We start from the raw sequence: 15,017 nt of genomic DNA on the forward strand, positions 1-15,017 counted from the left end.
AGTAGGGATTGTAAAAATGTACGCATTGTACCTTCCACGTGGCGCATACCAAATCAGTTCAGACCAAATCTCGCGTGGATGTATGACTAGGGTGGCCTAAGAGTCGTGCGAAGTTTCATCCCCAACAAGTCCACACGCGTATTTCGTTAGTACGTGCGCGAATTTTCTTAATCACGTTTTTAAAATGTCCTAAAGCACAAAACAAATTACAACATTACTACTAGTAAATAATTTTTTGTTTTACAAACACAACAAATCCCATTGAGAAGACATCGGACATCATGTAAAAAATAGAATTATCTCAATCACACCAACATAGGTGACACCTAACTGATGAGTCACTTGACACACCTACCACGGTGCTCACTAGCACTCACACCATGTCCTACACAAGCACTAGCACATTGGCGCACACACACACACACACACCATATGACCATGTCCATAAGTGTGTCCCCTAAACATCAATTTATCCAACATTATATCCTCTTCAATAGGTGGTGAAGCATGAGCCACTGAAATGGACAAGTGAATGTGAAGAAGTATTTGAAGCAGTGAAGGAGATGCTTGGTCATTTTCAAGTGTGAAGGTACCAAACTTCCAAAAAACTTTTTATGTGAATCCTTCGGTGGGTCTTGATGCTATTGGGGCTATACTTTTACAGCAAGGAGAGGGCTCAAGGTATATGAGGCCAGTTTATTATGCAAGCAGAAGTGAGGCTGAAAGAGAATTCACAGCAGCGCAATTGATTCTGGCCAGCTTGGTTTATGCTTGTAGAAGGTTTCGTTCCTATTTGTCGTCTCAAACTTTTGTGGTTCTCACTAATTCCTCTTTACTTCCTCATTTGTTGAATAGCACCTACCTCTCAAGAAGCATGATTAAGTGGATTACTGAACTTCAGGAGTTTTCATTTACTTTTCTTGTTGAAGACTCTACCAGGGCTGCGCTGGCTGATTTGCTTACTTACAAAGAAATTCCGATTCTGGTGAAGGAGGTTGAGGAGCATATTGCAAAGGAGGAAGAGCAGCCATTAGATAATGCATATACCCTGTTTTTTGATGGGTCTTTTAAGAAGAGCTTGAATAAAGCCTCGGGAGGTGTTGTTGTGCATGATCCAGATGGGAGGCAGATTCATCAAGGGCATTCCACTATATGTAACTCTACTCATGAATGAAATAAGACTCGCACTTGCTATTGCTCTCATTTGCTCACTTGCTCACTTGCTCTTGTTCATGCTCCATTTCTAACATGGTATCAGAGCCTGGTTGACTGAGGCTTGACTTTGCTGCCACGTGGTCATCCCTACCAAGCTTCATTCTTGCTTCCATGGTGTCTTTCCCTTTGCCCACGATTTTGCAAGAGCAAATTCTCCGCATCCAACCGATAAATTGAAACATCCTCCTAGCTGAACATTCCTCATGGCTGGGCGACCTCACTAACCGAAGGGATCTTCCAAATCGTCGCCGATTTTGTGTGCCGCTTCCTCTTCTTCATGGCGGGATTTCCACAATGCTGGCTGCATACGTAAACCATTCTCAAATTCCTCTGACAGGAGGCTGGGCGACCCCAAGGGCTACCTCCTGATGGAATTTCATCTCTGTTGGTGAAGTATTCGGGCCACACTTGTCGATTTTACAGTCAGGATTCACTGTGTAATGCCAAGCGACATGGCGCGATTCTAAGCGAATGCTTTCTGCTACTGATGGGCGACTACAAGGGCAATCTTTTCCACTCAAACTCCCTCTGAATAATGCACGATAGCTCTCCAATTTCGGCCTCCAGTCTCTAATTTCTTAGTTTGGGAAAATTTGGGGGGTAATGGTTTAAGTTTGACTATTTCCTACAATTAACTATCCAAAAGTTTGCTCATATATGTGTTTTAGTTCCCTGAACTCTGATTTCCAGAAATGCATTGAGTATCTACCTCGCATTTAATGTTATCATTGTTTTTGGTTTGATTCTCCAAACTCCTCAAAAAGATAATCAAATCTTGTAAGAGTTTAGACACTGCTTTCTATTGAAAGTAAGACCTACTCATTATGGATCCCTCAAAGGTGAAGGAAGAAAAGCCCCAGTACAAGGTCATCAAGAAGACACCACCGAAGAGGCTATGGGAGAAACCCACTAGTTATTATTATGCTAAGCAATTAGGCTTCTCTGAATTTATGGCAAGCAATCTACACACGTATGGAGAAGGAGATTTCTTCTGCCCTAAAGAAGAGCGAGAAGATGTCATGAAGGACAAGGCCTTACGGGAAAAGGATCCAAGCAATAAGAAGTATGAAGTCTACTGTGATGATATGATTGTCATCAATAAGGGAGATTTCATCCAAGGGAGCATTGACCCTATCACCTAGTTTTATGTTGTGTGATTGAGTAAATAAGGTGCTCTGCCATGGATAGTCCATTCTAAAATGATATGTTATTTCCATTTTAGTTAGTTGTGTTTGCCTGCTTTGAGTCATATGTCCTATGGTGATACCCAAAGAGACATATTCTAGGTGGACTCTCTTATTGTAAACCGAGGTAGCCAGATTTGGAGTGAGATCATGGTGGAGCTAGGGTGTCCACGTGAGTCTACTGCCGATGCAACTGGAGTGAGAACAAGGTCAGGAGCATGAAAACCATGGCCAGGGTAGAAGGTCATCAATTTAAGGGGGGGTAGTTTGGATAAATTGATGTTTAGGGGACACACTTATGGACATGGTCATATGGTGTGTGTGTGTGTGCCAATGTGCTAGTGCTTGTGTAGGACATGGTGTGAGTGCTAGTGAGCACCATGGTAGGTGTGTCAAGTGACTCATCAGTTAGGTGTCACCTATGTTGGTGTGATTGAGATAAGTTAGGGACTTGGTGGTCAGGTTAATGGAGGACTTGGGGGTGTTACTGATGGAGACAAAAATATCTGAAAGCTCAGACACAGACATCAACTTCACTGTCTTCTTTCGGGCAGCCCTATTGCTAGGATTCACTGCTCGCCTCCATTCCTTCTTCAATTTGGGACACAAGCTGATCATTTGCCCAAAAGTAATATCAGGCTTTCTCCTGGAGAGATCTCCCACAAGATCATATTCTCCTTGTTCTCTTCCAATAGGATAATCAAACACCTTATATTTTCTTCTGGGATTCTTAGCTCTTCTGCTCTTCTTCCTTTGATAAGTGACCACCTCTTCAGCATGCTCTTCCTGCCTTGCACTCGGACTGGCTTCTTCTTCACGGACTATTTTCCCTACAGGCATAACATCTGCATCATCCTCCTCTATTTCAAGGAAACTCACAAGCTTTCCTTTGCCCTTTTCTTCAGCAGTGAATTTACCATTACCACTTGATTGACTTGCTTCCTTCACCTCCACACTATGATCATCACTCCTGTTATTCAGCCCTGGTGGCAGTGGATAAATATCTCCCCCCTCTCGAGATGGGTTATCACATTGTGAACTATAATGACCCATAACTCCACACTTAAAACATTGCACATTGGGAGCAGAAACCTCTCGTCCTCTTCCCGCTTGCCACAGAGCTGAACCACCAGGTAAAGGCAATCCGCCTATACCCCTCCCTGCTGCAGCCCTACCTCTTCTCCTACCACTCATCAGATTCAGAGAAAGATTCTTCATAAGTTTTGACATTTCATGAATCTCTTCCTTTATGGATTCTTCCTTTTTGGGTTCTGACTTAAATGGCTCATCCGGCAAAGGAAATGTGGCAGTAGGATTAGCCTACACCATAGGAAGCTCACTACTAAGCTGTATCAATTTCTTTTGTTTCCTTTCCTTTTCCCTGGCTACTCTCCTTGCATCCTCAAAAGTGGGCAATCCCTTACATTCCACCTTAATTCGACTTTCAGACTTCACTCCAGTTATGAACCTGTCCTTCTTTATCACCCGTGGAGGCACCTCTGGCAGCAAAGCAGTCTGCCATCTATTACACAAGATAGTAAACCTTCCCAAGTATTCATCCAGTGACTGGTGCGAGTTCTGCTGCAAAGCGCACAGCTCTCTCCACAACCCATCAGCATCATGCACACATGCGAACCTTGCCAAAAAGGCAGCCCTCACCTCAGCATAACTCGGATTTCTATGAACCCTTTGCTCAACTTGGCAACCAGCTTGGAACTCTTGCAACCAATTTCGAGCCTCTCCCATCAAGCAAAAGGAAAGAAACTGCAAAAGCACTTCAGGAGCATTTCTGTCTTTGATTAAAGCAATAAACTCCATACTCTCAATGAACCTCTGAGGATCTTCATTGAGCAACCCATAAAATCTGGGAAATTCATGAGCCATCTTGTACACAGGAAAAAAACTCAACCAATCACCCCAAAACAAATAACTCTATTCCTCAGTAGTGCTCTGACTTGCAGCTAACTCAGATCTCTATTTCTTCAAGACAATCTTCTTCAGAATTTTCTTAATTATTGCTTGGAGATGAATCACTCGAAGCTTGTGATCAATGCAATTCTCTCTTCTATGCCCACACCCACTACATAACTCACAATGTATCACATGCATGCGAGGCGTTGTCTTCATAGCTCATCAAAATACACCCAAGATTCAGAAGAGAATCTTCAACCAACCCACAAAAAAGGGATTAAATCTCACCCAACCCTTCCAAGTTGTCTTGTTTCGAGTGCACACTATCTCAATCCAAGACCCACAGTGTTTTTGTGTGTCCCCAGCAGGATCGCCAAAAAAGATGATAAAAGAAAAGAGGGAAAACCGGACAGCCCCTAAGCAATCTAGAATAGCTCAATGACCTTACCCACCCCTCCCAAACCAAAGGAAATGCTCCCTCACTAACAAGACTTCATATATTTTATCCAAGAGTGAATCATTTAACGGGAAAAAAAGCGACAAGTTTCCAAATAAAAGACACTTGATTTATTCAACAGAGGTTCTCTTCATTACAAGATTTAAACACTCCAAAGAACACTTCATGTACTTTAGGACGTAACTCAAGGAATAAATATATCATGCCACTTCCGAAGTACACCTTGGAATGACTGAACTGAGCTCGATCAACAGAAAGAAATGAGAATCAGCGCCCGCCGCCTATCCCGCATTTCATTTCGAGAAATGCTTCCGAAACACTGCACCATTTTGGGAGCCCCGAAACGACAGTTCTGGAAACTACCATATCCTTGGAATCCATTTTCACCAAACTACCATAATTGAGATGTCCCAATCTCGCCTTCACCTCTAGCGTTCAATTCCTTGAGAGGAAGTTGGGTTGAGCAATGAGCATGGGGCAAGCAGATACGAGCAAGAGAACTTGCTATGACCAGTATTCAATGGGTGGAGCAATAGAAGGAAGCTCGAATGCAGGACAATAATCTGAAGACACTAAAGTGTACTTGCAAATGGATGATGAGAAAGTATAAGAGATGGCCAATATAAGGCCCAAAGTCAACTTAGAACTAAAATGTGCTAGCTAGCCTACAAGGCAATACCAGGTCTAAGTGTCAACAATTCCTTTATGGGCTCTTGGACGGTTTTCAGAAATCTTCCAAATGATCGGAGACTCCAATTAGTAAGTTTCCTTAGAGGAAGTGAAAGGGGAACTCAACAAATTGATGCAGCCATACCCTTAGATTGGGTTCTCAGAAGTGGTAGGCCTTTTCCTCGGTCTCCTTGGCTTGGGGCCTTCAGGAAAGGATCCCACTTCAAGTTATAGGATTTTGAGGATCAGACGAGGACACCTTGGTCTTTGATGTTCACTCGGGCCAAATCTATAGATGACGTACTTCTGCATATTCCATTTTAGCCTATCAGGGTTGCAGGCCATGTGGAGTAGTGGTTTGTGGCTTGAGGATGGTCTCAAGACTGTAACATAGCTCACATTCCCTAGGGCTCGTGGAGGCTTTGGCTCTATGGAGATGTCCCCATTAAGTATTTGCACTGGGACCTCAGGAGTGGGAATGGATTGATGCAGGGCACGACGGCACCAAGAGGGGCCTCCCCTCAATATACAGTTAGTAATGCTAGGAGATTTCAGCTCAGTTTAGAGGCTGGAATGCCACCAGAGCTCCTCATTAGAACAATTTCTCAGATTTCTACTGATTTGGAGAAATCCGTTTGGAAGAGATTGTAGAAATCCCTAAGGATTAGGAACATCACTCTTCTTTTGGCTTTCTATTCATGGAGGGATTGCAATGAACTAGTGGAGGTCCGTGTTCGGGACAGATTCTACATGTATTTGTTGGCTTTCTACTGAGGAGTCTATTCTACAATGCTTATGGCACTGCAGACAAACGAGAATCATCTATTGCTAGATTACTAAGAACCTTTATCCAATCTCCTTTCTCCATGACCTGGGGTTCCGTAGCTGGCTCTCTCTTTCAAGGCCTCCGGTGTTTTATGAAAAACATAACTCTTCTTCGGCTCTTTCCATTTGATTATGGTTGAGACATGTTCTTTGGATGACATTTTTGCCTCTCATTATAGACTTGTGCATGCCTCTATGGATACTTCATCGGAGTTCTGGCGAGCATATCAGCATGGCATATTTGGAGATCCAGATGCACAAAGGCTTTGAGTGGTTCCTAGGTTTTCTCTATACCCATAATGGCCAGTATTTAGATAGATACGGTATAAATCTTGGTGGCCATTTGGGCCCTGGGGAGCATGCAAGGGTCTTCACGGGCAGCTTCTAAAAAGAGGATTTTTTCCTTCAAGGAGTGGAGTGGCTCCCTGTTTTTCTCAGAGTCCCTAGCCCTTTCAACCTCAACCTTGGATTTCCTCTAGCTCCGCCCCATTGGGTATTTGTTTTCTCGTGCTCGCAAGATGTACTCCTTTTTGAGTCGGAGTTTCTTACATACTTAATAGAAGTCTTTTCTTTTGACAAAAAAGAAGAAAGATGCATAGAAGTATGAAGAAAAAAGGGGCAAAAGCCGTCTTGATCTTGTGCACTCAGACCTGACAGGGATTATAAACACTTAATCATTTGATGGGAAGAAGTAAAGCTTGACTTTTTCATGGATGACTTTTCTAGAAAGATCTATACTTCTTTCTTAAGCAAGAAAATACTCTCTCAATTTCTTGATTTCAAGGCTCTGTGAAAAAGAAAGTGGATGGAAAATCAGAATTGGAAGAAGTGGCAAAGGAGTGAATACAGCATTGGGGTCAAAAGATTTTGCAGCAAACAGGGCATCAAGCAATAGTTGATCATTGCCTACACTCCTCCACAAAATGGAGCAGCAAAGAGTAAGCACATGCTTCTTTTGCCCCCATTCCTTTAAACATTTGTTTTGGCCCACCCCTAATTACGTAAGGGAGGACTCTAGGTAATTGTTCTTCCCCTGCTTTCACACGTGGGGGTATTCTAATAGAGAAGGCTAGAAGAGCTCTCTATGCATCTGGGGAAGCTACAACACATCCCCTTAGTGGGAATATTCCTAGTCTAATCCTCTCTAACATCATGATAATGAGGCTCAAGAAGTATGCAACCAACATGAATGAGTATTCTTCAATTTTTTAGGCCTTTAGTTGCTATAACCTTATAGGTCAAGTACTACGCAACCAAAGCTCCTTCTTAAGATCCAACTACGCCCAAGTCTCTTTTTATTCTCTAACCTGTTTCTTGCAAAAAAAGAACAACAAGATAGCTTCCAAAATATGCTGCAGAGTATGACGAGACACATGGCTTAGAAAACACAATATTTTATATGATTTTTCCATCACTAGAAACTCACCACACAAATCGAATGGCTTGATAGTAACAAAATTAAGAAACGAAAAGCCTTGTGAAAGATATTGAAAATAGAGTTTCACTTAACGTCCACAAGTAATTATTGCCCAAAAAACTTTGCAAGGCCTTGGAGGTAGAAGCATCTTTAAAATTGAAGAGCTAAAATATCTACTTGAGCAAGATGACATGCAAGAAGAAAATGACCTCGATGCGAATGCCAAAAGCTCTATCCTCATAATAACCTGGCTCATTGCTTACGATCATGCCTGCCTCAAGGCTAGTGAAGTTACCAAAACGAGCACTTATGCTCTGAGGGCCCTCATGAACATTTAGGGCAGCACCAACGCCATGACCAGTGCCTATAAAAAGAAAAACATCATTAAATTTTATAGAATGCCTCACTCAGTTTCTCCTATCATTCTCTTAACATTATACTTGCTATTCATAGAATGCCTCACTCAGTTTCTCTTATCACTCTATCAGAATTAACCCATCCAGCCTAAAAAGAAATTCAGCAAGAGGAACAAATTCAGCAAGAGGCCAACATTGTACCATGGCGATAATCCAGACCCGCTTTCCACAGCGATGACCGTGCTAAGACATCAAGCACAAACCCAGGAGTGCCTTCAGGAAATACTGCCTTGTCGAGTGCTATATGACCCTGAAAAATGATGTCGGTTATACAAAAAATCAGCTAGAGATAATCAGGCTGTCATAAGTATGCCCTCCAAACAGACAAGAAACATTTAGATTAATATAGTTAAAGCTTAATATAGGATTTTTCTCTGGCACCATTGAATTTTTAGGGGAAAGTTTTTAGTTATTTTACATGGAGTACAGATTATTGGAATATCCGTATGACATGAAGTAGCTGTCTTCACTACTTGTAGGGCCTCATCGCTGGCAATAATTTCATCAAGGGCACTGTTTCATATAGAAGATTTGAAATTCATTGTATACTACCACATAAGAATGAATATCTATAGTCTCCACTCCAAAACATAACATTGATTCTTTTTTATGTGAAATAAAGATTTTAATTTATTGCCTTTTCCTTCAGAGATTGGGAGCAGTTCGTTTGTATCAAATCGATGAGATACTATCCTTATCACGATGTTGATGCTTGTCTGCCCATGGGTTCTACGTGAACAACCCTATGTTAATAGGGAACAATTAAGACCTGCAATACTCGAGTATAGCATTCCCTTTGGCGAGTAGTTGGAACTCCGAAATGAGCAGTCCTTGTAATGTCAGTAGTACCATCAACATATTGCCCACCACTGTCTAACAAAAAAAGATGATTGTCATCCACTGTTCTACAACTATTTGGCTCCGCCCTATAGTGTATTATAGCACCATTTGGTCCAGAACCTGTGAAGCCCAAAAAGATTAGAATTAGAGTTTTGTACTTCCCTACATAGACATACGTTTATTCCTAAATAAATATTATAGAGCCTTTGGTCATTTCAATAGATTTCTATCCAAGGAATGTAAGCCTTAAAATGAGATTCAAAGCATCAAAATAAAATTTTCAGCATTAGCAAATAGAACTAAATTCAAAGAAAATATTGAAGCCAAAACAATATGACAAATGAAGCAACAAAATATCAATTTTGGAAGATGAAGATTCAAGGAAATGCTTTGCTAGAAGAATAACACTGCACCTGGAAGCATTTCTCATGTCCTAGATGACAACCTTTATTTCTCGTCTCACACAACAAAACGACTCATAGCCATAACCCACACAAGGCAAGATTCCTATTTAAAGGGCCTCTACTATCTCCAAGACTTAAGCATCAAACACATTACACAGAACACATTTGTCGCGCTTTAGATAGAGTCTAAAAAATAAGACACTATAAATTATATATATATATATATATGTGGATTTATATCTAAATTAAAACGTGCAATGTACATAGTATATAATCTAATTATAAATGTAATGAATTTTTTTCAAAATTTATAACATCAAGAATTTGCTTTGACAATAGCTAAAGTTGAAATTTGAACATTTACATGAACACATCGTGATAACTAGTGCCAAGAGAGCATCTTACAATGTGACAATGTCTGAGTAGAGTGTAGATGCACCCACTTCTTTTGAGCAAGCCATGGGAAAAGAAAAATGGGAGAAAGCCATGGATGAAGAAATAAATGCCTTGGAAGCAAATGCTACATGGGAATTGGTGCCTTTGTCTAAAGACAAGAATGCAATTGGCTATAAGTGGGTTTATAAGGTGAAGCACAATGCAGATGGTTCTGTGAGCAGATACAAGGCAAGATTAGTTGTCAAGGGATATGCACAGACATATGGCATTGATTATGAAGAAACATTCAGTCCAGTTGCAAGGATGGCAATCGTAAGAGCAGTCATTGCTATGGCTGCATCAAAGGGATGGTCTTTATGTCAGATGGATGTAAAGAATGCTTTCTTGCATGGTGATTTGCAAGAAGAGGTCTATATAGAGCAGCCACCAGGTTATGTGCATGCTGTTCATCCTGAGTTTGTTTGCATCTCATACTCAAGATTTTGATAGGTTTTCTTACTAAAGGAGTTGGCGCCCCAAGCTTCAACTGCTTCTCCAAGAATTGTGTCTCTTTCCCATGCGGCACTCTGTCAAAGGCTTTCATGAAATCTATGAAACTGCAACAGATAGCCTCTTTGTTGCCTTTGACTCCTTCAATTGCAGCTCTTACGGCAACCAAGTGATCAACTGTTGAGTACTTGGGATGGGATGGTGCCCTCACTCCTTGTCCTCTGCCCATTTACTGATTTTCTGCTCAACTATAGTAGTCTGCTTACCATGATTGTCTAATAATTCTTTGCCACCTTGCTATCTCCCCCTTATGGATTGATACAATCCTCTTTATCTGCCAATCTAACGAAAACCCTTCCTCTAGAGCCATATTCATAAGCCTTGTAAGCATTTTCCCTATTTCTCACCTCCCTATGTTAGCATCTATGCTACTAGCCCTTCTGTGTCTAGAGCTTCCCCATTGGCTAGATTTTTCCCGTTTTCCATGTCTTCCTCTGTTATGATCTATCTATTGCTTTCCGCATCTCTTTCATAGAGGCTTTTGAAAAATCGTACCATGTCTTCCCATTGTGCCTTCCTTTCTTGGGGTTTGTTGCCATGTAGTTTCAAGAAAAACTTTATGGGTTTTGTTTCACTTACCGAGGAGAGCCAGTGGAGATAGTGCAGTCCTACACGTACCTAGGGGCAGTATTCACAGGACCAGTCTTCACAATGACCCATACCGCCAGAGCACGACTCACACGAGGGAAGGACGCCCTGGCCCGATTCACTCCTTGCCTTGCCTTACCTCATCATGCTCCTCTCCTACCTTTCCTGTGGGTCTCACCACCCATCCATATAGGCACTACGTCCACCCTACTGTTATACAGCAGCGATACAGCCCTCGACCCTGCCCTTCTGCTTCCATCTCTCCGCCCTTCTACCTGTTTGCACCTACCTTTCTACTCCTCACTTACACACACACATTTTTTTTGGCGGCAAATCCATTTGTCATTATAGTGCAAATGACAATCCTAAAGAAAGGAACTGCTAGGTACAAACATTAGAAGATGTCATTATATGACAAGAAGGCAAGATGATCTAGATCCCGTGTTAAAAACTACCTCTCTGGCAAATGTTTTTTTTACAGCAATTGATGCTTGGAGTTCTTTCCTTTGAACAAATCTTAGCTCATCGTCGTATTACTCCTGCCACTTGTAGCCGAGATGCTAAAAGCCAGCTATGAAGGGTCAGCCCTGAACGAGGGGAGGCAGAATAAAGTCATGTATCCATAGTACAAAGGCCAGGGGACCCATCAGCTATAATCCACTGTACTTATCCCTCCACCATGTGGGAAACAAGTGAGCCCACTAGACGAGGGTTATGGCTTACACACACATCAGAGAAGGTTATGGGAGCGACAGAGATAATCTGAAAAACATGCTAGAGCAGCCAGCCAAAAAGCTAGGAAGCTACCTGAAAGAGATTTGGAACACCACCCCAAGGTATCGGGACTAGCACACAAGCTAGCCCGACAAGTACTTACTACATAACAAGTTTGTAATATTTTCTCTCACAGGATATCAATTGATAGTGATTGCCAGTCCCATAGATGCTGAAGGGGCGTACGAGAGATCTCACTAGCACCTCAGCTATGAGCCATGAGCTTAAGTGTGATGGAAGAGAAACAGCAGAGGTACAATCACGGCAAAATTTGTTGCAACTACTAAGGAGGTCATGTTGGGATAAGTATGATCAAGGGCTTGCTCTATGGTGCATGTGTGCATCTAGGGGAGTCACATGTGCGTTTGTGTGTGTTGTAAAGGCACATCAAGTGCTATGATGTGTCTAGTGTGTGACCTAAGTGATGATGTGAGCCCCCCCACATGGGAGGTTCCTTTGATTTAGTCCAGTCCCACTGATGTAGGGACTGATTCCCACTGATGTAGGGGCTGATTGCCACTTATGTAGGGAAGGTATTACCTTCTCCCCCTTTCTATAAGAGAGAGTCCTCTCTCTCACAATCCATAATAGAGAACAACATATTGCTTTCATTGTGCTCTCACACCTCTTGCAAGATGCATCTATTCTATCCTACGGGATTCTACACTTGGTATCAGAGCTTTAAGTTCTAGATCTAGCCTAGCCTAGCATTAGATGCTTTCTCTAGCATAAACTACTAGTTTTCTCAAAGCTTCTTCATCTTCTCCATTTTCCTCCTCCTTCCCCAAATCTGTAAGAGCCATGTTCTCTACCTACAAGCGACCATTGCTGAAACCCTTTGAGCTGTAGACTCCTAGTGTATGGGCGACCTTCCAGCTGCAAGCAATTAGAGAGTTCTCCTCTGTACGCGCAACACCAACACAAAGACTACTCGACGATCTATCACGTAATGCCGCCTCTATGCTTACCCTTTTGCAAAACGACACTACAGCCAAGCTACTGTTGAAATCTGAGCTCGTTTGGTCAAGAAATGGAGGCGCAACAGACAAAAAACCAATCGGTTTTCTCAAGCTTGGCTATGGCGACCTGGCGCAACATCGCGCCCTTCCTTAGTGGAGGACCTTCTCTGGTATAAGGCCTTTCTTCCTGCATAAAAATCCCCTTGAATAGACCTATGAGCTGTGAGAATTGCACCCTCCAAGTTCACGCCTCTATTTTGGACAGTTTTGACAATGTTGTGAGTTTGATGCTACATTAGATGCTACTTTAGCATTTCTGATGTTTTAAAGTGTTGAATAGCATCAGTACAACTGTGGCTACAGCTTTCCTTTAAGTTGCTATACCTGGATTTGCTTGGAATACTTTCATTTAGCCACCTCTATGAAGCATGCAAGTTGAAGCATCATTTCCATTATGATTTGTAGTATGGAATTTGGTTACAAGTCTTTGCTATACTAAATGCTTGTACTGTGAAGTTTTTCAACTCTTTCTAGCCTTGTAAGAGAGTAGACATTGCCCATTTTGGGTGAGACCCTCTCATTTTGGGTCAGACCCTCTCATGGCTACCTTCTTGAATATGGATAAGTTCAATGGTAAAGGCTTTCACATGGCAAATGAAAGTTAAGTTTGCATTGATGAGGGAAAACCTCTGGGGGCTTGTCCAACCTGCTTCAACTTCTTCTTCAACAGCCTCTAATGCTAGAGAATCCTCAGCTCCGACATGCCCGGCATGAGATCCTGCTAGAGAGGAGAAAGCCTATGGCATCATTGCTCTTGGCTTAGGAGATGACTATATTCATCACATTCTTTTGGTGCTAGCTCTCACATCTCAAAATTGTCACTTAAGATTGCTTTCTTTGAATTGAAGATGGCTAGTGGCACTCCTTTGGCTGCCCATGTCAATCACATGCGGAGTCTTATGACTCAACTTGCTTCTATCAACTCTCCAATCACTACAGATGATGCAATGGCAGTGTTGCTCAAAAGTATGCCTGAAGATTATGATCATGTTGTTACCACTTTTAAAAATCTTCCTAATCCTACTCTTGAAGGTCTTATTACTGCTCTTCAAGAAGAAGAAAGGCACATGGAACTCCGGACAGGCAATGACACAACCTATGCCATAAAAACTCAAAAGGGCAAGTTTTCACCTTGCAGACATTGTGGGAAGACTAATCACCTCTCAAAAGATTGCTTCAAGATCGCAAACATTGTGGCAAAAACAATCACCATGAAAAGTATTGTAAAGCCAAAAAGGAAGCAACTACAAAGCCAGAAACTGCCAATCTACTTTTAGTTGATGTGCCTCCACAAGATGAGGCCTCCTATGAAGACTATGCTTTTTAAGCACTTTTTTGTTTATCATCACTTGGTCAAATTTTGAGGTTCTCTGCCTGGAGTAGTACTCCAAAAAGAATATGTTATGTAAATCACCTCTGGTCACCATATGATGTAGACCATGTGAACCTCACACCCTTGGGAACCCTTGCTAGCATGAGATCCTAGCCATAGATTTATCCTTGACCACCATGAGATGGCATGAGAAACTATGAGACTAGATGTATCCTTGACACTGCAAGAGGCAACCCCTTGAGGGGGGGTATGTTGGGATAAGTATGATCAAGGACTTGCTCTATGGTGCATGTGTGCATCTAGGGAAGTCACATGTGTGTTTGTGTGTGTTGTAAAGGCACATCAAGTGCTATGATGTGTCTAGTGTGTGACCTAAGTGATGATGTAAGCCAAAGGCCCCCACATGGGAGGTTCCTTTGATTTAGGCCAGTCCTACTGATGTAGGGACTGATTCCCACTGATGTAGGAGCTGATTGCCACTTATGTAGGGAAGGTATTACCTTCTCCCCCTTTCTATAAAAGAGTTCTCTCTCTCTCACAATCCATAATAGAGAACAACATATTTCTTTCATTGTGCTCTCACACCTCTTGCAAGATGCATCTATTCTATCCTACGGGATTCTACAGGTCATCCACAAAAACAAGCGAAACCACCACGCCTTCAAAGTCCACAACTTCTCCATGCAAACTAGTACCCACGTCACTGGCTGCCCTTATGCATCTAGTCAGCATGGCCCATGTAGAGGTTTGCCACCCTCCAACATGGGTAGGCCTTAGGGAAGACTCAGTCATGACAAAGGCTAGCACTAAAGGAGAATACAATATAGCTATAATTACCATTGGCGGGTCTGCCGTGTCTCTCGCTTTGGTCCTCGGATCCGGCCTCTCCCAGATCCTATATGGCTAAAAAACCTCAATGATCATGCTCTAAGTGGAGTACCGCTATCCATAGACATTGAGGCCGAAAGGGATGGCAAGAGCTCGAATGAATTTAGAGGATAAATTGGAAAATCATAAGCT

At 42.2% G+C, this 15,017-nt stretch overlaps 1 protein-coding gene across 3 annotated transcripts in view; it reads right to left on the reverse strand.

The window, feature by feature from the left end:
- Positions 1–15,017, reverse strand: part of LOC147904475 (Metallopeptidase M24 family protein) — a 138,744-nt gene that overhangs the window by 76,525 nt on the left and 47,202 nt on the right. For all 3 annotated transcript variants that reach the window (XM_087386756.1, XM_087386754.1, XM_087386751.1), the window contains exons 8-10: positions 8,864–9,054; positions 8,236–8,344; positions 7,888–8,042 (exon numbers count right to left, since the gene is read on the reverse strand). In XM_087386756.1, the coding sequence (XP_087242882.1) occupies positions 7,888–8,042; positions 8,236–8,344; positions 8,864–9,054 (455 nt within the window). The remainder of the gene's footprint in view (positions 1–7,887; positions 8,043–8,235; positions 8,345–8,863; positions 9,055–15,017) is intronic.

This window comes from Dipteris shenzhenensis, chromosome 2 (assembly GCF_047967505.1).
Source record: "Dipteris shenzhenensis isolate YYH24624 ecotype China chromosome 2, Dip_SZ_1.0, whole genome shotgun sequence".
NCBI lineage: Eukaryota > Viridiplantae > Streptophyta > Polypodiopsida > Gleicheniales > Dipteridaceae > Dipteris > Dipteris shenzhenensis.